The sequence below is a fragment of the Leuresthes tenuis genome, unplaced genomic scaffold (assembly GCF_036924035.1).
Source record: "Leuresthes tenuis unplaced genomic scaffold, fLeuTen1.0.hap1 SCAF_23, whole genome shotgun sequence".
Classification (NCBI taxonomy): domain Eukaryota; kingdom Metazoa; phylum Chordata; class Actinopteri; order Atheriniformes; family Atherinopsidae; genus Leuresthes; species Leuresthes tenuis.
This window is the reverse complement of record NW_027325377.1, coordinates 16,922,754-16,949,141: the sequence shown is the minus strand read 5'-3', so window position 1 is coordinate 16,949,141 and position 26,388 is coordinate 16,922,754. Positions and strand designations below refer to the sequence as shown.

The 26,388-nt window shown below is 39.4% G+C and overlaps 1 protein-coding gene across 1 annotated transcript; it reads right to left on the bottom strand.

Moving 5' to 3' along the window:
• Positions 1-7,463: 7,463 nt before the first annotated feature.
• Positions 7,464-18,754, bottom strand: LOC140282803 (protein FAM180A). The gene is made up of 3 exons (XM_072377362.1): positions 18,561-18,754; positions 9,330-9,427; positions 7,464-8,976 (listed from the first exon to the last, which is right to left on the bottom strand). Exons 1-3 carry the CDS (start codon positions 18,634-18,636, stop codon positions 8,647-8,649), a joined length of 504 nt encoding a protein of 167 aa, XP_072233463.1. The 5' UTR covers positions 18,637-18,754; the 3' UTR covers positions 7,464-8,646.
• Positions 18,755-26,388: the final 7,634 nt, after the last annotated feature.

Below are 26,388 nucleotides of genomic sequence, written 5' to 3'. Positions count from 1 at the left end.
TCTATCACTGATACAGCCAACAACAGCAATCGTCTAGGACTTGTTTTTTAAATGTAATATTTACTTATTTGTGGGTAGAGCTGGATCAACCAGTTTTAGAGAACTAGTATTGGCTATTGACTAAGTATTGACTCACCATATAAATCCAATCAGTTTAAATTAATTTTCACATTATTCATGAACATAGCTGTTTTTAGGCAAAGAGCTGTGCAATTAATCAACATTCAGAAGTTAATATCATGTGTATTGTTGTACACATGCCACAATGCTTTGGCCTGTAAATGGACTATAAAGAATGCATTTAACAAAATAAAACTTTTTCAAATGATTGTCAATTAACTGATTCAGCAAAAGTTTGATTAAATGCAAAATATTCATATCAGTTATAGTGTGAATTTCTAAAACCTGCCGTGTGACTGTCATGTGCTGCCCTGACACTGCAACCAGACGAGGATTTCCTGGGTAGAGTTAGCTGGATTTGGTGTGAGGGCAGAAGACAGACATAACCCGAGGAATGCAGTCATATATGCTCATATTTTATAAGGAATGCCCACAAGGAACACATTCTTGTGCTCATTAAACATCATTCATGCATTTTTTTGCTTTTCTGGAAGAAAAAAGTCCTACCTTTCCAATAACTGTGACACTAAAGTTAAAGGTTCAGTGCTTCCGTCTTTGGAAAAGGAGGTTGTATGAAAAACAAAACAGTCACATGGCATCTCACATGCAAAGTGGAGTTTCGTTTTCCAACTTTAAAACTGACAGCATCTGCTGAGACACTTTGTGACTATGAACATCTGTTTCTTTAAATTGAACTGTTGTCAAATGCAACTGGAGACTAATGAAACTCTGTCATCTTTGTTTTCTGTCATGTGTTCCTCATATAAGTGTTTCCTCTCTATAAAATTTGGGATTTTGTTGGGAAGTGGAAGCATTGTTGTATCTAAACACTGAAAGGTCAGAGTGAGGACAAACATTTGCCAGAGCGGCTTTTTTTTCCTTTTGGTATCTCAAAACTGTTTACAGATGATAATCAAATTCATCTTAGAGGAAAAAATTGAGTGTGAGCAAAGTGTGAGTCAATGGTTGCAGTAAGATTCCCGGGGGCCCTGTACACTTTTTCACAGTCAGTTTGACACCAAACACATAATGAGGAAGGCCTGTGGTGAGCTGGCCAAGGCACGAGCCTGCATACACACACACACACACACACACACACATGCACTGCACTTAACAGTTTATTTTGTATGAAAAACTCTGCTATTGTCTTTCCTGACACTGAGTTTCCTGAGTAAGTTTATGCTGAAGCAGTAAAAGTAAACTAAGGTGGCCACAGTTTAAAACAAAGCTGGCAGACAACCGATCATCCAGATCACTAAATGACTGATTCCTCTCTAAACATGAACATGTGCCAGAGGGTCAACTTGTCTTGAACCAAGTTTCAGCCAAGCGCTTGAGTGTCACTTACCACAGATGATCTAGTTCAACAGACGATAAACTGATTAACACATATTTATATTGTCTAATCAAAAAGGAAATACATTTTTCAACTGTGTTTATATGATGGAGTACCATCCCTGAGTCAAATTAATTCAATTCAGTTTACGTATACACACACAGACATATATATATATGTATACATATATATATAGTGCCGACACACATCATCTCAAGCCACTCTAAACAGAATAAACAAGTTTGATTGAATTTAATTTCAATTTAATCTAGAAGGATCAAAACAGGATCAAACTAGAATCCTGAATTGCTAAGGAAGCTGAAAAGGTGCATCATGGGAGGTCCCCCAGCAGTCTAGGAATATAGCAACATAATTACGGAATGTTTCAAGAAAACCAGAGCCAGGCCTCAGGCCAGGCCTACAAACTGTATCAAAAAGGAAGTGCTACGTTTGTAAAGTATGGATTTATAAGATCTTTCAGATAGCAATGGAGCTTGGTCAGTAAGAGCTTTGCATGTGAGGAGAGGAATATCAAATTCTACAGGTAGCCATTGAAGAGAAGCTTGAATTAGGGGAATTTGTTCTTTTGCTCTTTCCTTTTTTCCCCCTCAGTTATTTGATGACAGAACCCTCACTGTAGCATTTTGGATCAGCTAGAGGCTTTTTCAGATCATTTTTAGTACTGCTCAATTGTAACAAGTTGCTGTAGTCTCATCTTGAAGTAACAAATGCATGGGCCAGTTTTTTTAAACCATCTCTCTGAGACAGGATGTTCCTAATGTTGGCAAAATGAAGACGTTGAAAGAAGGCAGTCCTAGAAACCTGATTTATATGTGAGTAAAGTTCAAATCGTGGTTAAAAATAACCTCAAGCTTCTTCACAGTAGTCCTGGAAGCCAAGGTAATGCCAACCAAGTAACAAGATAGCGAGGTTGGTTCTTCCTGAGGCACACAGGCCCAATGACCACAACCTCAGTTATGCCTGAATTTAGGTGCAGAGAAGTAGGACTCATGCAGGCCTTTATGTCATCGACATAATTTGGAAGTAATTTGGAAATTTGCAAGGCTCCTGTATTTTTAGAAGGATCTTGGCACCTCTGCAGCCAACAGCTAAACAAATTAGGAAACTGCATGAGATTTATAAATCAAAGGCATGGCTGCTGATACATTTATACAGTGTAAACACACAGGAAAGCATTTCAGTGAATCAGAAGAACTAGTACTGTGGGATAGAATAGAGATTCTTCATGTATTCAATTACAAGGTGGTTTGGGTCGTGGAAGGCTTTGAACTTCATGATTTGGGGTCTCATTCTCCTCCTCCTTCACTATAACATTTCATTATAGCCTTGAGCATTACAATAGAACTTCAACATAATCAGCAGACTGTTATTATGGGGGCAACCCAAGATAATATGCACATGTAACACATGCGAAACACATTAGAATCAGAATGTGACCCCTGTCATTATTTCAATCTATTCAAATTGCCTGTGTTAATCTTGTAAATGACAAAGAGCTGTGCTGAGGATGTGAGATGGATCATCTAATCTGTCATATTTCCAGTCAGTCAAAATATGAATTTACAGCTGTTTTGGAGTGCTTTCAGGATGTTTATTCAGCAAGAAGGAAAGAGGGGACTCTCAAATCTGTGCTAAAATCAAGTGAATACATGCTCTTCACTAACTCTGTCAATCATTTGTGTCTAATATTGTGCAGCCACTGGGACACAGAGTAGAATCCAAAACAGAGTAGAATCACTTGCAAATCCTTTAATCCTTATATTCAGTTTTAAGTGATGATGTTGAGAAATGTTTTTGTTTTTAAAAAGTAGATGCTCATGTACAGCCATGAATTCAAGTCAAAACTCTACTCTGGAAGGATGAGAAAACATTCAAACAAGATTCACAAGTGTCACATTTTCTGGGCCTGAGGTAATTTCAGATGGGCAGAGGAGAAGTGAAAAAGTGTCCTTTGGTCTGATGCAACACAGTCTCGCACCAGAGAGTGTAATAGCTTTGTTGGTCCACAAAATGTGGCAGTTTCACAATGAAAGCTCAACTTCCTGGCTTCCAAATATCAATGCATGTCTATGTCTGCCTTTTAGAATGACAACATACATTTTGCAGTACTTTAACATTATCAACTGTTGCACATCCTCAAAAAATTTGAAATTACATCATTTCAAGGCTTCAGAAACATGCAATGCTATTACATGTTTTCCAAACTGCCACATTGTACAAAACAGTAAGCTGAAATGTTACCAAATCATAGGCCACATCATCGAAGATAATTTGAACTACTACAAATGCACCATTAAAACTCAATATATGCTGTCATCCAGAGACAACCTTCCTTAAGCTGAAGCGAAACAATAAAGTTATGGGTGTGAGCTGATCTGAACTCTCAATTCGAGCTGTAAGAAACCGCTTTCTCATAATTATTATTACTTGACCCATGTGGATTTGTGTAGCTTTAAAACAGTCCTTATGGTGACTGATGCAAACAATCTGCGGCCTCCAAACACCTTAAGAGTAAGCCAAAGACATCGTCCACACACAGCAGTGTTATCAGTCTTTTATGTGCCATCTGCTGCTTCCCTTTGAGACCACTCCACCTGTGGCTGAGTTTCACCATGTGGAATCAAATTAGGGGCCTGGGGAGCTGTGTTGAAACACAGCATACCACAACTCCCATGTGAATCCAGCGCCTCTTCATTACTGTGCCCGATAAGACTTCGGGAGGGCCAGAGAGCATCGGCCAACTTTCTCCTGAATCCTTATCAGAACCCCTGTTATCCCAGTAAGCATTTGGTGGGAACGCTGGAAAGTATCTGAAATTGTTGTGAGAACTGCTTTGGCGAAACCTGTCTTGTTTGAATGAAGCGAGACGAGGCATTAGGAGCAGAATAAAGGAAAAGAACACTGATCATTTTCAAAGGATTTGTGCTGTAAATCCAGGGCAGTAATCACCGAAAATGGTGTTTTCCTCTTGCCGTTGTGATGGGGTTTTTTTTGGGTGAAAAACTGATTCCTGGAAGCTAGAGCAGGAGGCTGCCTGCTCTCAATAAACCTGTATAATTGGCTCTCCCTCTGAGTGAGGTCTCCCACTCCCTGACTAATGCATCCCACCTCTGTCTTATCCATCTATGTATTCATCCATCCCACCCCTCTGCAGCTCCCCCTGCAAGCACTCTCTCTCTGCAAGCCACATTAAGGCATGTTGATATGACAAGGCTGCAAGAATAACCAAGATTTTTTTGTAGAGTTGTGGCTTCAGAATGAACTGCTATAATGCTAAATCCTTTAAAGCTGACAGTTGTTAACGTAAAGTCCATACAATTCAGGGTGGTGTCCATTAAACTGATATTAGCAATGCCAGAAAACTCCATCAAGATACTGGCACGGCAGTGGCTGATGACCTCACCATGTTTGCGGCTGCAGCTGATAAATCACCTCCCAACATGTAGCCTCACATCTGGACGTTCACTCTCTCTGTCAAATTCCCTCTTGGACTGACAATGATTTGCCTAATAAAAAAAAGCCTGTTTGCTTATAAAAACGGCTTTTCTCGTAAAGTTATTGTTTCGAAAGCTCTTCAAAGAAATTCACTTTACACACAGGAATGTTTTCACTTGTGAGGCTGCTGTGTTTGATCCCTGCAACTAAGAACCTGAATATATTTCTCACAAGTTATACACCTAAAGTCTCGCTTTCATTTTCAGATTTTACAAAATATCTTTTATAAAACACATGGTAAAGGTTGAGTTGTGTAATTTGCTTGCTGAAATCCCAGTGGATATGTATATAAATGTGACACATTGTGATGCTTCATCTCTTTCTGCCTGCAGAGCAAGACTTGAAGCATGAAAAATATGCCTGACAGCTGTGGGGAAAACATATGCTGCTGATAAACTCGGGTTAAAAAACAACTGTCAGATGGAGGTGATCAGAGTGTATTTCTGCCAGGAAAGACACATTCCTGTTTTTGATGAGCACAAGCTCTAATTAAGACACCTCAAATGCGAAAACACCACAAAATGTCAATCGATCATGTGTAATGCAGCTGTCCATGCTGTGTGTCAGCGGAAAAATGTGCATATATTTTGATGTGTTTAAGAGGTCCTCAGTAAGTGCATGAATTAAAAAACATACAGTAAGATGAGAGTATTGTTCTAATCTTTAAGTTCAGTTGTGCCTGAAAACCCATTACTTGGCTATACAGCTGCAAAAAATCAACAAAAAAAGCAACAGAAACCAAATCCTGACTGATTTCATGATTGAGGATCAGGGGTATCAGATGGGAAATGCTGCCACCTAGTGAGCATAGTGAGCTGCTACAGTAATCGATCCAAATACCTTTCAATCAGAAAAAGCTGAAAGATACGGATTGCTTTTATTTCAAACACATTGTGCCTTCTTCTTGACAAAAAATGGTTGAAACATGACAGTTGAAATGTTGCACCTTTGTGCTACAACTGAAAATGAGTCAGAAATAAAGATAAAGATCCCAAAGGGTAGAAATGAGAAGCTTTATGACTCATACAAGCCTGAAAGATATAAAATCCCCAATGAGGACAGCAGTTCTGTCTGTAGCCACTTGGTGATGCTCTCTAAACACGCATGATGCTGCAGGAGATTCCACATGAGAGAAAGGGATAGTACTCAAAACAGATAACGTGTTACTGAATTGTTTTTCATAGGGCACATGTGCAAGTCAACAGTCCATGGAAAAATAGATGTTTTCTCTTTCAGTCTGTACCCAAATCCCAGAGGAGGTGAAAGAGATGAAGAAAAACTTTGTCAGTTAACGAAGAGATTGTGCATAAAGAACCTTAGTATCCTCAATACTTCTGTTTTCAATGTGGTTGGAGAGCAAAATCAAATTGCTGGCTTAGTCACACTCTTCAGCCATTCCTGCATATACTTAAAAAGTGCTGCTGAGTCTGCTAAGACAAACCTTTAAGCCCATAACAACTGCGACAACTTCGATTCTTGTGGCCTGTGAAAATACAGTTTTACACATTTTGTTGCAAGGATTTACAAACACGTCTTTTGGTTCAGTTGTTAATTATTGGCTTTAACTGTTGTCCTTTAATGAAGCTCAGCTTGGTCCCATTACATGCTAGAATGAAATCCTGAGCTGCCCTCTTTTCTTTCATATCCAAGTTTTTTTCAACTTTGTGATGAGTGACCGTAAACATTCTGAAGCTAATCATCATTGTTCGACAAATATGTAGTTTAAAGGCTGATCCAGATCCTTTAAAGAAATTATAAACCGGTGTCCTTTTCGCTTCCTTGCTGTCTTAATCAACTGCGGTGCAATTGAATGCTGACTCTGAGGAAAATAAATAAAAGTTTAAGGAAATCAAAAACATCCTCAAAGCTGGATAAAGACTCAAACTTAACTAAAGTGTAAGCAAATGTAAAACTAATTGACTCAAGTAGGCAAAGCAACCAAAACAGATCCATACATTCTATCCACTCCAAGATGAGTAATCTTCACAAAAGCCCATTAGGTAAAGCATGTATTTCCCAAAATAAGCGGGGAAATTGGTGCCTTTGAAGCAAACATCTATCTAACATTTTACATCTCGCTCAAATGAGCAATCAAGGGTATTGATGTACACAGACCGCCGTGCGCTACTCATTTAAATTGCTTTCACTGGCAAATCAGATGAGGTGAGAAATCTTTTCTAGACAGAAAAAAGCATCTTCTAAAGTTGTCTGAAGACATCAAACAGGCAGGGCAGGCGGTTGGTCGTGACTCTGCATCAAGTTGTCAAACTAATGTACTGCTGAAAGTTAGACTTTGTGTATTTTGATTTCATAAAGTAGGTCAAAGACCAGTATAGTCAGAAAAGTTAAGAAGGAAGGCACAGTATCTGCGTCTCATTATGTGATGTATTTTAATCAACTGCCGCAGTGCCTGAGTCATTTATTGAGGCTCACTGGGACTCAGTTGGATGACTAGATAATCCTGTGACTTATACAAAACAGGGCACTCAAAGGCTTTGTTAGTTTTATTTGAATTTCATACAATGAACAAATAAGAAATGTCCGGCACAAAGTATATATTACTGTTACAATCAGATACAAATAGCAACAATCAACTTCAGTGGCTTTCTGTAATGATTGGATGATTGGAGACTTTTTTTTATAAATAGAAAATATAATTGTGAAATATCTCATCTCATCAAATTACAAGATATCAAGGGGAAGCATTGGCTTTCACCCAACCTCACACCCTCCAAACACTTGACGACCATGGACACCTTTCAAAGGCTTAATCAAGATGGTCTTCTCTCTCCCTATTTAGACCAAAAAAAGACCCTGACAATTGGTCTTTGATTAGACTGTCAGACATGATCTAAATTTAGCCTCAAAAGTGACTTTGAAAATTCATATACGTGCCAATTAGACATATTTTCTAAGCTGTGGATAAGAGGTCCAACCGTTAGAATCTGTCCACTTTTGTGAATTGATTGATGGAGGCAGAATGTAAAACCCATTTAAAATTCTGATTTAAAGCTGGTTTGTGAACATATTAGTCTAAAAACACTGGACTGGTGTTACACAGCAGATTTAAGTCATTCTGATGAGAGATTACGAGTTGAATACCATCACAGTCTCATCAAAGTGAGTTGAACGGCTATGTGTATGCTATTGATTTGCGTCCTGTGACATGGCAAGAAAATAACTGTTTATAATAATGAATAAAAATCTGTTTATATTTAGCGTGCTGTTGGTGGACATTGTCGACTAATGCATAATGAAAGACAAACTATTGGAGGAGGTCAGGCAAAAACAAGGACAAAAAATGGAGATGATGAAATTTCAGGCAGATTGCAGGAATTGATAAACAAGTTTGACATCTTATGTATGGTGCTGCACTGATCTCCACAGCATTAGACTTACGTTCTGACCTTGGCAAAAGAAACTTTACTCACAAACTTTCATGTTTAAGTTTCGACTCAGTCTGCTGAGGAAAGCTGTGCAAAAAGTCAGTTATTTTTTAGATAGCACCTGCAAACTTCACAACATAACAAGAAGCAGAAATGTACAGTACATTGAGTGTGCACAGTTAGTATGTAAAGTATGCATAAAACAGATAAAAGGCTAAGGCTGTGTTGATAAAATTCTTTTTAATTCTGACCACGAGCAAGAAAAACAAAAAGACAAGTGGTTCTCCCTCAGGAGGCTCTGAGGTCTCTTTGAACAACTTGGAACAGTTGCACCAGGGTGTCTGTCCACACCTTTCTCTGGTGCTTGTTAGTAACATTGGCCAGTGTTTGAGAGGCGTAAACTAAAGTCAGCACTGTTCTCTCAAAGTCCTGCCAGTTCAGAGGCCGCTGGTGCTGGGCGAGATCAGCCATCAGTCGGCGAATGTCAGAGAGTTTCTTGGGCAGGATGTCCTCACAGATGACTTCCAGCTTTTCAATGCTTCTCAGGGAGGCCAGCTCCTCATCTGGGATCAGCAGGGAGCGCTGCTCGCCTTGAATCTGCATTCCAGCCAGCAGAATCTGAAAAATAGGGGTCCATTGACAAAAATACTGACTGCTTCCAACTGACTGGTGTCCAAATGATATTAGACCTTATCAAAACTATACCAATCTACCACAAGAACATATTTAACTGAATGTGAAATGAGCTGACGACATAAGCTATTAATAAACATTCCATTCACCAAAGTCAGGAAGCCTTTAGATAAACACATATTTCACATTTCTGCTAATGATTAGCAGGGCAGCAGCAGCAGTACACAGTGTTCACAAATGTGTGATCTGAAGAGGTCACTCATTCTCAACATGATGGTTTCTGGCAAGGAAGCAGTGTTTGGTGATTTAATTCCGGACCTCTAAAGCTCTAAACTGACCTCAAAAAGCAGATTGGCATCGTCCTTTGAGCGCTGGAATGTGGGATTGACAAGTGAATATGTCCCACGCTTTATCCTATACGCAGATGGATACAGAGCTGCAACACATGAGAACAGGAAATTGGATTAGATGAGCTCCTTGTGTTTAAGAAATTGGGCACCGCATTATCCAGTGTGGCACATGTGGGTGGGCCAGAGGTTGAGTAAACATGGATTCATTATAGCTCAGTTATTGTTCAGGTGGGAGATAATGTGGCTCCAGCTGTATAAAGGGTAATTGGTCTTCGAGCAGATCCACAGATCTTGTGAGTGCCAGTAGTGCATCCAGAGGTGAGATTTGTTTGTTCTCTCACAGAGAGCACATGTAACAAACTCAATTCGGTCCATGTTTGTAGAGGACCCTGTACTCCAATTTTGCCCACTTTCATTGCGCCAAATTTGATTCACTTGCATTTTAATTGTTGGAAGTTCTGCCCAATTTAGTAGGCACAAAGAAAGGAGAATCGAATTTGTTACACATACAACATAGTTCCACATGACAACACACACATAATACATTTTATCCAAGGCAGTGGCAGCCTAACCAACCAGGACAATTTAACCCTGCACACTGCAGAACCTTCTGGGCCACGCCTCGCCGCAGGAGGAACTGGAAATGGTCACTAGGTACATGGATGCAAATAACATTGAAATGTGTCCATATAATGAACCCCTCTGTTGTCCGAGACTGCCTGAGCGATGTCGTTCACACTGCTTCAGCAGGAACTGAAAAGTAAATTTGATTTGCAGTGAAAGGGGATTCACAGCATAATGACATACGGTTGAACTTCCTCTTCAGTTCTCCAGACTCCTAACTCTCTTTTTCACATATTTTTGTACCATTCCAGCATTTGGCAGCAAACTCTGAGAAAGTACACATGAAACACCCATATCACACACAGAGATCTTAATGAGGTATATAGAGAAAAATAAACATTGTGCTTCATCTGAATTTGGGTTCAACCCTCCTCCTTCTCTCAGTTCTACAGAAACGATCAGCCCTGCTGCCTGCAGCCTCGTGGGCCAGACATATTTAGCTTTATTGCTGTTATGAGTTCAGCCAGGCCACATGCACGGGCTGATCTCCACATGTACCTGCTTCCAGCTTGGCTGACAGCCAGTCTCAGCTCTGGCGTTGCTTTCACAATTCATTCAACACTCAGAATGCAAAGAAGTCTTTAGCCCCGTATAACAGTGTTGGAGTGATTCTGGCACATCAGTGTAATCCTCAGCTAATTATCTCAAAGCTTTTACCTGCTCAAAATGTCATAAGCAGGGTTTTAATAACTGATATAAAGAGTCCATTTGCAGTGAAACTCCACTGCATGGAATTTCAGATGCATCCTCTGCTCTTAATTTGTGAATCAGCAGGTTCCAGAACACAGAGAGCTCATTTTTTTTCTCTTCCTTCTTCCATTTTGACAACAGAAACCCTTCCCTGGAAAGCTCTCAGTGCATATACAGTAATGTGACAACTTGTGTCAGCCCCTCTCTGTGCATGTGTCTGCTTTGTATCTTTTTCCTGACACTGCCAAGTGAGTTACAGGGGAAATGTTACGATATAAAGAGATGGATAAAGTCGCTGGACTTCAACACATTGTTTGAGCGCCTGGAAATTCAACACCACTGACGACCACTAGGTGCTGGCTTCAAAGAAAAAAAGAAAAAAAATCAGTACTCAATACATTTTCCCCACAAGTCACTATCATGTCAGGTCCTTCTGAAAATGATTGGATAACAAAGAGAAACATATTTTGCACCAACTTTAAATGGCTTCAAATGGCAAGTCTAACCAACAGATGGTGTAATTCACTGTTTAGTGCTGAGTCCGAATGGCACACACACTCACTAGTTCCTACCAGCTTCTTAGGGAGTTGTCTGTAGGGCATTATAGTGGACTCATTTCTAAACAATGCTTTTGGACATGAGTCCAGTAATTTTTTTTCCTGCACCATTAATCATGAGACTGCTGTTTAACTCACGAGGTAATTACTGCGAAGAGTTTTCGTGATGTACACAAATAAATGAATGCAAAATTCTTTGAGCTGTTTGTGGAGTAATCGTCTGCCCTGTGCACATTCATCTAATTAAATTCAGCATATTACTCCCACATCTTGTGTAACCATCTCATGCCTGCAGTTAAATGGATTAAAAACAAACTTATACATGTTACTTTATACAAGACACTTCATATTCCTATAAGATAGTGATATTCATCTATAATTTACATGGCTAAGAAAATCTTTAAAAAGATGAAAATGTCTTCAAAGTGTAAGTTAATCGCATTTATATGACAAGTTTTAAAGGTGCTGCTGCTCTGATTGATATGACTGATATGCTCTTATTGTTTTTCTTTGTTGCACTGGATTATGGTATATATTTGACAGGTTGATGACCATCAATTCTACACGACTTTTCACGGTGCGTATAGGATACTTTTAATTTGCTAATGAGTATATAGAGTGCTGAGTCTGAAATTACTATACATTTCGACATTATAAAACGTTTCACTAGTCCCCACAACCCTTTAAAAATTAGTTCTGGCATTCAGTCACTGTTTCCTTTCGTTTTAACTGGCTAATTTGAGGCTGTTACACTCATTACAGGCTAGGTGTTTGAGATTACTTCTTAAAAACAAGGTGGTTAAGGTTAGCAAAACATCATAGCTTGAATTAAAACCATGTGATAATGTAAAGTTTCAAAATACCATTTTGATATGTCATACTCAACAGCTCAAAAATGAATTTTTCTGTTATGTGTTCATTTAATGTTTGTCGTTGGGAGTTTTCAGACAGGACTGACGTCTGCTATGGAGTCACAGCTCTGCTTGTGTTGCAAGTAGAGAGGAGCAACACTCTGAACAGAAGAGACACTGCTTGGAGCTGAGTTTTTTGGTCATGAGCACACAAAAATGCAAAAGAAACAAAGCAGAAGACAAGTAGCTGAAACCATCAAATAAGGCTGAATTCAAACGGCACTACAGAGATCATAGTATCCTTCCACTTAATCAGGTTAGCAAACAGCTAATTGGGTGTTGCTGAAGGTCTATTTTGGATTCTTATGTTCTTCCCAGGTCTGACATGTTACCCCGCAATTTGGTTGACATATATGGTTTCTTACCTAGCAAGGGTGTTGACAACTTCTTTCTTCTTGTGGCATAAAAAAAGAAATTCTGCCACTGGTGATAGTCTTTAAACCATCCATCATGTGAGCAATATTGTGGCAAATTAGACATCTTTGGAGACCGACTGCTGCAAAAACCCCAAGCAGGGAGTACGTGACATACAGGAGAAAATACTCCTCATTCATGCATCATACTTATCAGCAGCAGAGAAGGAATGCTTTCGCCAACATATTATATACTAAATAAACACTGCAGCTTCTATGGGGCATTGCTGATGTAAACATAACGCCTAGAGAAAAAGAGTGCTCATTAGAACAAAGGTTATATCGTTGAAAGGATGGTGGAGCTGCAGGGAAACGACAGCCAGCCCAATGCTGCAATACATTTCAAATGAATAACCTGCAATTTACATGAAAAGGCACCTTCTGGTCTCTGTCAACGTTTCCTTTAAGACAACAGTTTGTTTCTAGCAGCAGCAGTTTTGAATTAAAAAAGTTATTGCTGGTTAAAACTCATATGGCTGAAGTTCTGCTGCTGTGAAGGTAAATAGACCACAAGACTTTAACGTTATTTAAGCTTGAAAATAAAGAGAATTGATTATTTTATGCCTGACTGTTAACAGTAGCTCAGTAAGACAGGACTTATTGTAGAGCTGGATGGTGAGGCTTCAGTTACGGGTGAAACAAGAATAATAACTTGCAGGGAAGCTCAAAGGCAGAACTAGATATTCTTTTTGTTTTTTTATGTTATCTCATAACAAATTATACTAATCACAAAACAATGTTGGCAGCAATCATAGATTAAAGTAAAGGGAATGGGATGAATAGGGATGCACCTCCCTTTAAAGCCTTACCAGTTATGCCTTTTAAGAATATTAGAACAATGATGCCCATACATAATTCAAAGTAAGAACAACCCCTGTCTATAGACCTGTCTGTGAGCCACCAGACCTACAACAGAAAGAGGAAAGAGGAAAATGGAAAGTACTGCAGCCACAGACTAATGGGTCGCCCACAGAGACTCAGATACACTCTTATCACCTTATAAAGTAATAGATTGTCTAACAAAGTGGCTTAAGCTACCAAGCAGTCTCTCAAATATCAAATGGGTTAGGATAGGATCTTTATTACTAAATTGCTTCATTTAGCAACTCTTGTAGCTATTCACAATAGCAGCCGAGATAAATCTTCTCACGAAATAGAACAAGAGGACTTGACCAAACACACATGGAGGCTCCTGCACAAGAGTATCACAAACATAGTTCTGCTACTATATAGACAAAACAGGAACATGTGACCACAGATGGGACTTGAGAATTGGTTTAAAAAAAGCTTCTGAATCATACGTCTATGAGCTTATCAATTCCTTTGTCAATGGCAGCAGGTTCTAGCAATGCACACTGATTGCAAATCAACATATCTATCTACTTGTGTTGCTGTAAAACGAAGTCATCGCAGAAAGGAAGAAGCAGTCCAAAGCATGGGCATATTATGTCATGGAGCAAACTGATTATAACCTTAGTTTTAATGTCTGCAAAATGATTTTAAAAGTATGGGCAGAATACCACAAACATCTTTCAATGCAACATGGTATTTACTTACAGCGATGCCACACATTTGATCATATCCTTCAATATGCTCATCCTGCTAAGAAAGCCAGAATGAAAACAAATGCTGCACAAATATGACCACTTTTTTTTGTCCATTTTAGATGTTTACTGAGACACTGTTACTACAGCTAGCATTAGCTCTGAGGCTATGGACAGTCTCAACATTCCATTTAAATTCCTTTGCACTTTCTACACAGTCAAAGGTCACAAAAAGGTATTTTTCAACAGCAGCAAAGCCACAATCCTGGTAGCCATTGTTAGTATTTCTTCCCAGTAGTTTTAAGATGGTTTTAAAAAAAGTGCGTTGTAATTTAACATACAGTGATAGAGCAACAAAAAGACTCATACATTGCAGGCAACATTTATGTTAAGCAAACAAAATGTTGCCGGCACAGCAAATATTGTCAAACACATGCAGTGTCCCTGTACTACAAGTTAGTGAAGCCCCACATTTCAGTAGAGCAAACACTTAATATGCCACACACCACATAAAATTACTACCTTCAGCTAGGAACATCCATAAGTGACCCAAAAACACTCAGTCACATCAGTCCACTCACCTCAAGATCAAAAAGGCCTCCATAAATGCTGATGTGCGTACAAGCACTGGGCATGTCCACACACACTCACACACACGGCTAAAACACTACATGCTGGCTCCATAGAGCTCCATGTTCATACAACACAACGGCTCGCCAAAATAACACCAGAGTTGTGTACTAAAAAGCAGGTTTAACACATCAAAGTAATCTCATGATTACTGGCTTAACAACCTGTAAAAATGTGGATGATGCCGAATGCTGTCACAATGTCGGTCAACCCAGATCCCTCGTTTAGTTACCCATCACTGAAAGAAAAAGGGTGTAGACGATTTCTAACTCTTAAGATAGATAATACAGAGGTGACAATCTATATCTATTCAAAGATTTCTCTTTTTTTCCCCCTAATCATGCAAAAGAACTGATTTCTTGCAAGGCCGGTGCTTTAGGCGGTTATCTCTTATCCTGAACAGTAATAATCCCAGAGCAGTTTAGTATTCAAGCTTAGATTACCATTGTAAGAAGTGAACCCTGTTCATGGCATTGAAAACCGAGGAATTAAGTATTTTATTGTGCTGCGTAGCACAAACCTTATGTACTTAAAATTTAAACACATTACAGGTTACAGAAACACTGCTCCCAGGCATCCATTTATGCTTATAATCTGTAAAATAAAAGCAAGACTGGCACCAGACGTTTTGAACAAATAAGGGAAAAACAGGTGCACAGGTGGTTGTGGGGGTCAGGTGATGACGAGAGGTAGAAAAAGCTGAGAGCTAAATCAACGGGGAAAGAATAAGAATTTCTGGGATGACAAGATGGTAGTTGGTTGTATCTGAAATCACTTTTCTGTTCATGCAATCACAACTCCCCATACAAAAGACATTCATTACTTTACTCTAGAAGGAGTGGCAAATTGAATTTTCCCATATCTAATGAATTACTGTCATTTTGCATCAGCACTGACAAGTGTAGAGCATGGCTGCAATTTTCCCATCAGTAACATGCAGTGCATTACATTGTTGGATTGTTATAATTATATTTTGCACAGGAGCATGCACAGCATAAATTTCCCATTTAGAATTTGGACAGTTCGTTAAAACAGTTCAGAGTAAATGTAGTTCATTACACTGTATTGTAAACAACTATACATTTATGATATAGTGGCTGGCAGACAAATTACAAGTGGTTAATGGAGTAGAGAGAGAAGCAGCTACCGCATTGACAACACATGAAGTCAAGAGACCAACAACAGTGAAAACAGATTTGAAAACTGCTTCAATGCAGATGGGCATGTCAACCAACAGGACTGAAGAGATATTGTGAAGTTTTTACCACAAAGAAAATGTAAAAGGCCACATCTCCGCTTGCCAGCTCTGCAAAATCTTACAAAGTCTCTTTCAACTGTGCAAAACTAGCTCGGCTATGCTCATAATGTAAAGACCAAGACTCAAGCAATTAAGGCTGACACCATTTTAACCATTTATCTAGTGGTCATTGCATGTATTACCAGACATGTTGGTCAATTGGTATGTTTGCTTTTCAAATGCATTGCTACCAAAAGAGAGACAGAGAGATGACACTGGCTAAAAACATCAATATCTGGTGGGAAGAATCTGAAACGAAACACATTCAGGATGAAGGCAGGCGTGTGTTTTACTGTATCTGAGATTAAAAACTTCCAATTCTTGTCACTCTGCTGTCAGAAGGGATCCAAAATTGTGAACGGAATCATCTGCACTCTTCAGATCAGGCCACTTGGGAGTTTTTAATCCCAGATACTGCTGAACATGCTCGCCCTCATCTGTATCGAAGGTTGTCTCTGACTATGAACAGGGATTTCAACCAGCGACTCTGTGCCCAGGCCAGCTTAATTTATCTACTGATAAACTAAATGAGCTGAATCTAGATCTAATTTGATATACTTAAGGGAGACATGCAGTCTTACAGAATCTGATTTCATGCCATTAAAGTCATAAACACATAATACCAGGTTTGCCCTCTTTGCAACAAGAGCAAAACACACCAAGTAACTTCCCCATCTTGCTTATTTGAACTTTTTCTGGTAGCTTGCAAGCTTCTCTCTTGCCAGTTCTTTACAGCTCCACCCAGGCAGCGGTGAGCATTGGTTCCTCCGATATTCTTCATGTAACATATGGCCTTTCAGATCTGGCCTTTCTGAGACTGTAGGTGGAGCACTGCAGCTTCATTGATTAACTGCTGTTTGATTTTGCTCATATGTCTTGTGACACATAATACCTTACGGTCATATTAACAAGGTTAGAAACTAGATTTTTAGCAGAGGGAGACTTGAGGTAATTCATATTTGATCTCAAACCAGTGCTCTGTAAAGTGATTCATATTTTCCATCCAATTAGTCTTGCTCATTTGCTCGATTGAGTGTTTGATAAAGATCTTCTTTATCACAACATCTCATTTTGCCCTGCTGCTAATTTTAAGCCCCCCCATTCATCAGACTTGCCCTCCCTCCTCCAGCGCTCCAAACAATCAATGTTTAGATGGGCAGGCTTCCCCTGGTGTCATTATGTAGAGGCAGGGAACTTGTAATCTCCAGCTAACTGCTTGCAAGGAGATGAGGGAACAACAAAGGTTCATTAATTAACTGTGCCGAACGGTGCTCCATGCTGGAGGGATGTTTTGGCGAGACAAATGGAAAAACAAACCAAAACATAAAACAAAATGGATGCCTGGATCCCTCAAGCATACATTAGAGAGGGGTGAAAAGGCCACGGATGAGAATGAAATACTCAGACAGCAATAGCTCGTCATCTGCACCCTCAAACTAGTGTTAAAAATACAGAAAAGCACATGAGTCAGATCCCAAATCCCCAACATTTACAATGCAAACACAGGCTTCACCATCAATATTCCCTTTGTGATGGAAGACAGACTGAGCTGCAGTAAAGTCACATGGTAGCACATGTCAAACTGATAGAATTTCACACGGTTAATAGAGGAATAGTGTCGACGCAGGTCATAACCGAGGCTGGTGGAGAATACACAACTGCACCAACCTAAATACTGAAAACAAAAAAGTTGGCTATACTGCCACAAAGATTACAGTTTCACGGTCTTCCTCTACGGCTTTTTATTGGGTCCCGAAAAAACAAAGTTGTACTAATCAATTCAGGTATGAAGGCATTTTAAATCTAAGAGCCTTGTTTTAAGGGTCAAAAGCATGTAACGTTTTTTGTTGTTGTTGTCAGAGGGTATAGTTTAACCCAAAAAGCAAGCTAAGACTTAAACAAATGGTGCCTAAACCTAACCAAAAAGTGTTGAAACTGAAGTATTCCTTGTTAGTCCTACATCACCTACAAAGATTCAAGTGTAGACCGCTACTGCTATGTTGGAAAAAAAAAAAGTAACTTTCTCATCCTCAGAGAAAAGCAGTTTGAAAATCTATGACACTGCCCACACTGAAGGGGCACGAAAAGTGGTCTACAATCAATGCTTGTAAAATGAGTAAAAAAGAGTTTAATGGCTGAAAAGATTAAAACAGCTGCCTCTCATTTCTTTTTCAGAAGATATCACGCTTTGTGAGTGTCAAGAAAGGAATTTCCTAAGTGAGCGGATCCAGTCCCTTTTCACTGGAACTGAATCTGTTGACATCCTGCGTTTTTCATGTTCTTGAAAACTCTGAAGGATAAACACATTCTTTCACTGCAGCGCAGACGCTGAACCATCGTTAACCAGTTTGCCTCCATTTTCATGGAAGCTTGTGTTTTCTCAACGTGAAATAAAAATCATTCCACTTCTTCACAAAGAGAAAATGGAACAAAGCGAATATTATTTTCTTAAACTAGTGATAGAATTCCTGTGTGCCTTGTGACAGATTATGCCTGTATTCAGTGATATCTAATCATTAGACATTCATTTCAGCAGCAGGTGTGCCCTCCTACCTCTCCTGTGGTGCTGAGTGGCTGCCTGGAGGATGGACAGGTAAACGACGGTGAGTAAAGCCCACCACCGCGTCATGCTGATCCTGAAACACAGATCTTCTCACACAAATCCACACACACTCTTCTTGTCAAGCTGTCTCAAGCAATTCAATCAGAGTCATTAACGATCATCACAAAGAACTGTTCCTTCCACATTCCACAAAATAAAAAGTTTAATGTGCAGGATCATTCCTTCATTCACTGCTTTTACTTTCATGTTGCCTCCTCCCTCCATTCTCTTTCACACTCCCTCTTCTTTTTTTTTGGATATGTGTGTGTGTGTGTTCTCTTCTCAGGCCAGACTGTCTGAGCTCCCATCTGGAAATCATCAGGATTTGGAGCAACGCCTGCCCTCTTGGCCACAGCCAGAATCTACAGGATGACTGCTTGACTGATGGACTGGTTCAGTTACTGGGAGACTGTTCCCTACAGGTGAATAAGCAAACTGCAAAAATATGACTGACTAAGCATAATGGCATTCCCATGAACCAGAATCAATCCTTAAAAAGCACTACATCCTCATCTATATGGGATTATTTAGATCATTCTTACCATAATTTCTGTTGGATAACATGGAACTGAGCAGTTTAATTGCTCAAACGTGGGCTAACTGCAACTTCTACAACCAGCCGGGAAACAAGCATATCTGAACATCTGACAGGTTTAAGAAAAAAAAGAAAATTCATACGAAATATTGTTGATAAATTGGGTGGGTTTTCAGGGTGTCTGTGTGACACTGTGCTCACATTTGTCTTCATTTCTGCCTTTCAATCAGTCTAACTCGGTTATTGTTTTCCTGTTTCGCTGCTGTCTCTTTAAAGCAATGTGCAGTTAAAAACAGAATGCAGTGACTCGAAGGAATTCTGAAATGCACAAGACTACAAATCAAGTACTGACATAAATATTGTTAGTTTTTTAATGAATACACTTTTCCTAACATACACACATAAGCTGTTACTTTATGACCATCTGCCTACAACGTAGATCCTCATGTTGCTAAAATAGTTTAGTTTGTAGCAGAATTTTGCTTTGTGTGAGTGAAAAGACAAAGGAAAGTATATGCGGTCAAACAGCAGCATGGGCATCAGACCTGATATGTCTCTCAGTGAAGGACAATCCTAGTCTCAAATCTCTGGAAGACTGGAGCATATTACCCTCAGAATATTGATGAAAAACATCCCCAAAGCATGATGTCGCAACCACCATGCTTCAATGTGGGGCTGGTGTATTTTTGGTGATGTTTTCACAAGCTAACATAGGATAACATTTTCCATATGTTTGGGGAGTCTCCAATGGTGTTTGGCTAACTTTTCTCTTAGCAATGGTGGTGGTTTTTCTTGCCATTCTTCCTTTAAAGTTCGCATCCATGGAATGTGCTGTTTATACTGGTCATATGGACAGATGCACCAGTCTCTGCTGTGGAGCTTTCCAGCTCCCTCAGAGTTACCTTTGGTCTCTTTGTCACCTCTCTGATTGATGCCCTCTTTGTACGGTTTGAGTTTTGTTGGATATCTCTCTAGGCAGGTTTGTTATGTTGCCACTCTTTTTTCACTTTCTGAAGATGGATTTAATGCTGCTTCATGCGATTATCACAGTTTATATATATATAAATGAATACACACACAAATAAAACTATATCCCGACCTATTTGTAGAGCTTCACGGTGACAGACTCTAGAGTCTTTCAGAACAAGCGTATATCTACAGAGATCCTGTGATAAACACAGGTGGATCTTATTATTGGCTTCTGAAGGTAATTTGTAGCACCAAATCTTAGGGGCTTCATATCAAAGGGGCTGTATTACAGGATGTCACGCCAAAGTAAAAAACCAAGGGGGGGGGGGTGAACAAGCCACTGTAAACAGTGATATTTGTCTTGTAAATGATGACAGATGTAAGCTATTTGCAGCTATGTTAACAAAGCTTTCTTAAACTGTTGCCAACAGAGTTTTTCAGAGAGCTGAATCTCCCTCCATCTTTACTCATGACAGACTTTCAAGGCGGCTCTTTTTAAAATCCCGATCAAGTTACTGACCTGTTGCCAATTAACTTCGTAGTTCATGACCTTAAAAAGCTACTTGGAATTTTCCCATTAGTCCAATTAGGACTTGTCAGTATTATGAAGACATTTAAACTCCATGAGTGCCGTGTTTTGGATTTAGCATAGATCTTTTCCAACACAGTACTAATTAATAAGGTTTTATAGCACACCAGAAACTTTTTCTGACCTTATTAGTTCTTCAATGTTCCTCCAGTGCGATTCCAGATCTCAGCGATTAACTTAATGAACAAACTGCAACATAAATGACAGAATTCTTCAGACATAGCCAATTACATATTTTTTTCAGGAATATTATGGCATTGTCATTTAAAGAAACAAAGTCCTTACTTTGAAGCACCGTTTCATCGCAGGTTGTGAGTATAAAGCAAACACTGAAATCCAGACTAAGACAAACAGCGAGTCACTGTTAGTGTCAGCATCAGCATCAGCGTGAGAACAACTCAGGGCATCTTGATTAAAGGCTCTTTCCACAGGTTTGTTTTCTCCCATCTGAAGCTCTTTCTGCTCTTTATTGTCCCCGAATAAGTGCAATAAATACACAGACGTCCTTCTGGCGCCAAAGCATATAATAGCCTGTGCCGGTGCTCGTGATTTCAGCCCTCTTGACTGATCCCCCAAAGTTGCATCCTCTAAAATGAAATAGTGAAGACATTCTGCTGATGCTCTCGTGTAAAAGGAGTTTAAAGTAAAGCACTGAGGGCGCAGCATGATAATATCAGAGAGCAGAGCGTCATTATTCTTCTTCTTCATTATTATGTTTGTTCAAACAATACAAAACTGATGAAAAGCAGTTTCTATTTATCGACACCTTGCTCTGTGAATAAACAATGAATGGAATCTTTTTTAATGGAAATATTGAGTGAGAATCGCACGTTCATACTTTTAATGGGTTAGAGGGTCATCAATGCTGCGTTTTTATTTTTTTAGAAAAGCATGGGGCTAAATAATTCCAAAGTGTTTAAATCCACGATTTAAATGCTTTATGAAATCTCTCAACAGTACAGTGAAGAGAACATCTTTGGCCTTCTATAGATGTCACAATTGTTGAAGTGTGGCAAACAGAACACCTGGACTTTCTTTTAAATTTTGCTGGTCATGTGTTATCCCCAATTTCTGACAACAAGGTATTTCTTTTAAAGATGTTTCTTTGTCTCAATCAATCAATTTGTCTCCTCAAAATGGGTCTTTAGTTTGGATGATTTCAGAAATGTACAGTAATTTTAACCCTCAAAAATAACATTTTTACGTATTGTCCTTTGTGGTTTAGGTTAAATGAAGCAGAAGGGATGTTGCTCAGAACTGATGCAGAGGAGTCAGACATAAAGCTGTCAGAAGATGACGTGGAGAAGGGCTAGACAGTAGAATAGGAAGATGAAAGTTCAGAGCTAGTCGCATCATCGTTTGATAACCCTGAGCAGGAACCAAGTGAAAACAGCCGTCATCTTTTGCACTGATATCTATTGACCCTGTTGGTTCATGTAATTAGATGAAACATTTACTAAAATGCTTTGTACTGTAGCTGTCCTTCCTCCATCATTTCAGTTTAAACCTCACTGTGGAGGAGAATGCTTTACTGAATCATCCTGGACAAAACAACCATAAATGGAGGCTCTCTGAATACCAATACATTCACACACGTGCTCATCTTTGTACATACACTTAAAATGACTCTAGAGATGGAAATTTTAATCAAATTGGAACAGAAATCCAAATTAAAATCATTATGAGATAATTTGTCAGTTAACGTGTTGTGTTGAGCACCGGATGTAAACAGAGCAAAATAGAATAAAAAGGTGCTGCTGTGTCAGGAAATCTAGCAACCTATGACGTGGCAAAAGGCAGAACAAAGCATGCAACATAATGAAGAACAAAATGAAAAGGGAAGTAAGAAGTACTTAAACAGAGGGAGCTAATGGCATACAAAGGGCAGGTGGGATAATTTTCTAATTAAGTCCAGGTATGCAAAGACAGAACAAAGAACCCACAGACCATGACGTCATTATGTAACGCCATTATATTCTGTGATCAAGCGATGGTGTCCTCTGAAGAACAAACAGAATTATTGTCAAACAGTGAAATATGATAGTAAGCATGATTTAAAAAGAAATCCCATAACGATATCAAAACGAATATCACAAGATAACATAACATGACAAGACACAGGTCTGCCTGCTTATTCGGGGAAATAAATGATAATCTTCTATTTCTTGAGGTTTAATCAGTCTCAACGGTGCTGCATAACTTAATCTATGCAATGGTTTATTGTTACCTTAACAGATGATTGAATATTTGTTTGGAGCAGATGGGCACAGAGGGTCTGATGCCCTTTTTTGTACCTTATAGAACAAAAAATATATAATTAAATGGACGTGGAATCTGGAGCAACAGATCTGTGGGCAAGCTGTGACTCTTGTCTGCATTTTGCATTTAAATCACATGAGCTACACATAAGGCAAAGGCAGATGGCATTCAGCATTCTTCTCTGCAGCTCATATCCTCTGTGTTTGCCTGCAGGTGCACTTATTCAATCGATGTAAGACAAGCAAAACTTTACTGATCCATAAATGTGTTCGTTTGTTGGCAAGTACCAGACAATCTCCCCCAAAAACCTCCTTTTTCAAAATGATTTTTTTATCTGTGCATTTTTTATTTTTTTGGTCAATATGACCATGAGGGGGCAGTGGTACGACGCAGATTCTGAGAGAGCCACAACTGCCCAACTTATCCAAGATCCTGCAGTGATTACTGCTGCTCCCCAACTCTTTCGATGATGCTGCATGAACTCAGAAATAATTTAATTCTATTTAGATAAGGTCTGGCAATATGAATGCAGCCACTTAACAGAGATCAAAGGGTTGTTTGGGGTTCAGACCAGGTGGGGACCCTCGAGACATCCTTTAGTTTAATTGCTTCTGTGCTGTAAATCACTGGAATGCCTTGAATATGCAAATTTTTATGAGGCCACTGTAAATCTGAACTTGCGTGAGGCTTGCTTAATAGTCCAATTGCTATCGCACAAGAAGTCTGCAGCTGCAGTTTTATTCTTCGAAGCAATGAGTTGAGATGATAAGTAAACACCCCACCTGAATGTACTTTTTGCAGAAAACACTGACATTTGTTCTGCTCGGGTTTCTTTCCAGACCAGACATTTTGACTCGTAGGGGTTATTTTTGAATAAAAGCTCAACATTAAAGCAATGTTATGATATACTGAAAACTCTCTCTGACAGATTGCAGGAGCTGAAGGCTGGAGACCCCAGCTTCATATAAAACACACTTCCAGTAGAAAAAAAAGGCCCCCAGGTACGAGCTGGACACATACAATACCGATACCACTGGTCACTAACACCGTTCATTTTTCAACTTTTGCTTGATCCACAAGGTTGAAAAGAGGCAAAAATAAAACACAAACACACAGGTCAGACTGAAAACATTTGGGGGCTTCACACTCACAGAAATGTATGAACAAGGTAGAACATTATAGTACAGGAAAAGCAGAGAGCAGCAGAGTAATGTACACTGTGAGGATAATTTCGACTTCAGAAAGCTGAGGCAAAATTGAGAAAAAGTTCAGCGACAGCTGGGAACCAACTCTTTGAAAGTTTCAAACTAAGATCTATTGATCGACCATAGTTAGTGGCAGCGTGGCAGCCATCACAGCGAGTGAGACTGGCATGAGAGCAGGCTGTCTGGAACATCGCTACTTGGCTGGCAGGAGACACATCAAAACAACTCAACAAAACACTGAGTGTGAATGTTCAATCACAGTGCTTAATGATCATACCTCAAGCAGAAGAATTATCTCGGCTGTCTATCACACCTCTGCGAACAATTTCATCAAGGATAATCCAAATAAGAACACAGACACAGCTCAGCAATGAGTCTTTAAATGGAGCTGGAATTGTCCCCGTGGGTGTCGGCTGTCTGCAAACCCAAAAAAGTAGTTGCTTGTCTACCTGATATACACCACACAGACTGGAGAGGAGACAGCTACATTCTGGTCCACATCGCTAATTACTGTGGCATCCAGTCACTTTCAATGTTTGAATTAGCAGTTGAAAATATAGGTCTCTAATTGATATTCATAAGGTGTCATCATGAAGTTTGCTCTTTTTCTCTTTAGTTTTTTTGCTCATTCTTCCTGACAAATTAATATGCAATTACCTAATTTGTGGTCCAGAATGAACAACCAAACAAATTACAGAAGAGACATCCAATAACACGATGTGCAGCACAACGATTTTATCAATGGGATTTAATTTAGTTTGCTGGTTTTATTTTTGAAAAATCAACAACGTGAATCCCTTAAACTTTCCATTTTTACAAGCACTTTAGCTTTTAAGTCAAGCCAGACTGTTCCATCCTGACTTTGGTTGCGGCTGCTTGTAAAACAATCTAACTGAGGAAAGCTAACGATTTCTATGTGGCCCCGTCAACAGCCTCAAGTATATAGAGCTATCACTGTCAATAAAAAGATAGGACACATGAATACGCCCCACAATTTTACATCAACTCTTCTTTTATTGCACATTATCACAAAGTCGACCTGTCTGTACAGCAAGCAGCTCATTTTAGCACCTCAACTCTTTTGCTATATAGCCATGCTGTTGTAATACTTGCAGAATGTGGTTAAGATTGTCTTGAAATATGTAGCTTTTTCTGGAAAAGAGACTTCCTGTTGCTCCAAATCCTGTACACCCTGAACCGTTATGATGCCCAGCATCAGCTAACAATAATTTCAGGACAGATGTCTCATGTGCTCATGGCTCATAAACATATGCAGGAGTTTTATTGTCAATGGAAATGAATTCCGACAAATCATGCTACAGCCCATGCCCCCCCCCCCCAACTGCGTGATACAAATGGAAAACCTTGGACAGTTCTCATTTCTCATGACTAATCGTGAAGAGAATTCTCTATGATAATATTGACTCAGTTTTCGATTTGCTGGCCTTGAAATGCAGCTTCTGCATGCACCGTGACGCGAGTGAAAGCCGGGAGAAAAATACAAAAGAGCAATTTATTCATGCAAGCGATAGAGATGCATTCTGATGGAGCTGATTTAATTCGGAATGAAGGAAACAATGCGGCCATTGGGCCTCTTGTACAGTCCTTCTGCGGACCCTCACGTTGCCTCTCTGCGGTGAGAGGGTCCATTCTCATTCCATACAAGAGACAGTCTCCCCACTCTTTACTGATCACTGCTTTAACAGAGATTGTGCATCTCTGCTGCCTCCTCCCTTTCTTATTAGACATAGCACTGAGATAGGGTAACACTTAGATATAAAGCTCCACATCTCAACAGTCTTTTGCACACTGCTCTCATCAACACCTCTCATCAGGCAACATTTGAGAACTCAGTCCCTCCTGAATGCTCTTGATACCTATAGAATTTCAGACTTGTTACCAATGAACCTAATTAGTTATGAGATGTTACAGCAGGTGCTTTTCTTTAAGCATTGCATAACTTTCCCAGACTTTAGTTTTCAGTTGAATATAGTCTTTAAATGATTTATCTTCTGTTTTAAGAGTGTTTGGAAAAACAGCAATCATGCAAATACTTTCAAATTTTTAATAAATCTCCAAAAGTTTTAATACCCTTAAGATTTCAGTTGATGTTATGCAGAAAAGGTGCCCGTGACTTTCCTCAAATTATTGCAGATTACCTGATACATTGAAAAAAGTAGGGCAGGGTTGTGTCCCACTGAGGGAAAATTAGTGGGCTCCTG

Coding starts and splice junctions, on each gene's coding strand:
- LOC140282803 (XM_072377362.1), bottom strand. CDS start 18,636: ATGACGCGGTGGTGGGCTTTACTCACCGTCGTTTACCTGTCCATCCTC. Junction 9,428..18,560: donor CACTCAGCACCACAGGAGAG/GTAGGAGGGCAC, acceptor CATGTGTTGCAG/CTCTGTATCCATCTGCGTAT. Junction 8,977..9,329: donor ATGCCAATCTGCTTTTTGAG/GTCAGTTTAGAG, acceptor CCTATTTTTCAG/ATTCTGCTGGCTGGAATGCA.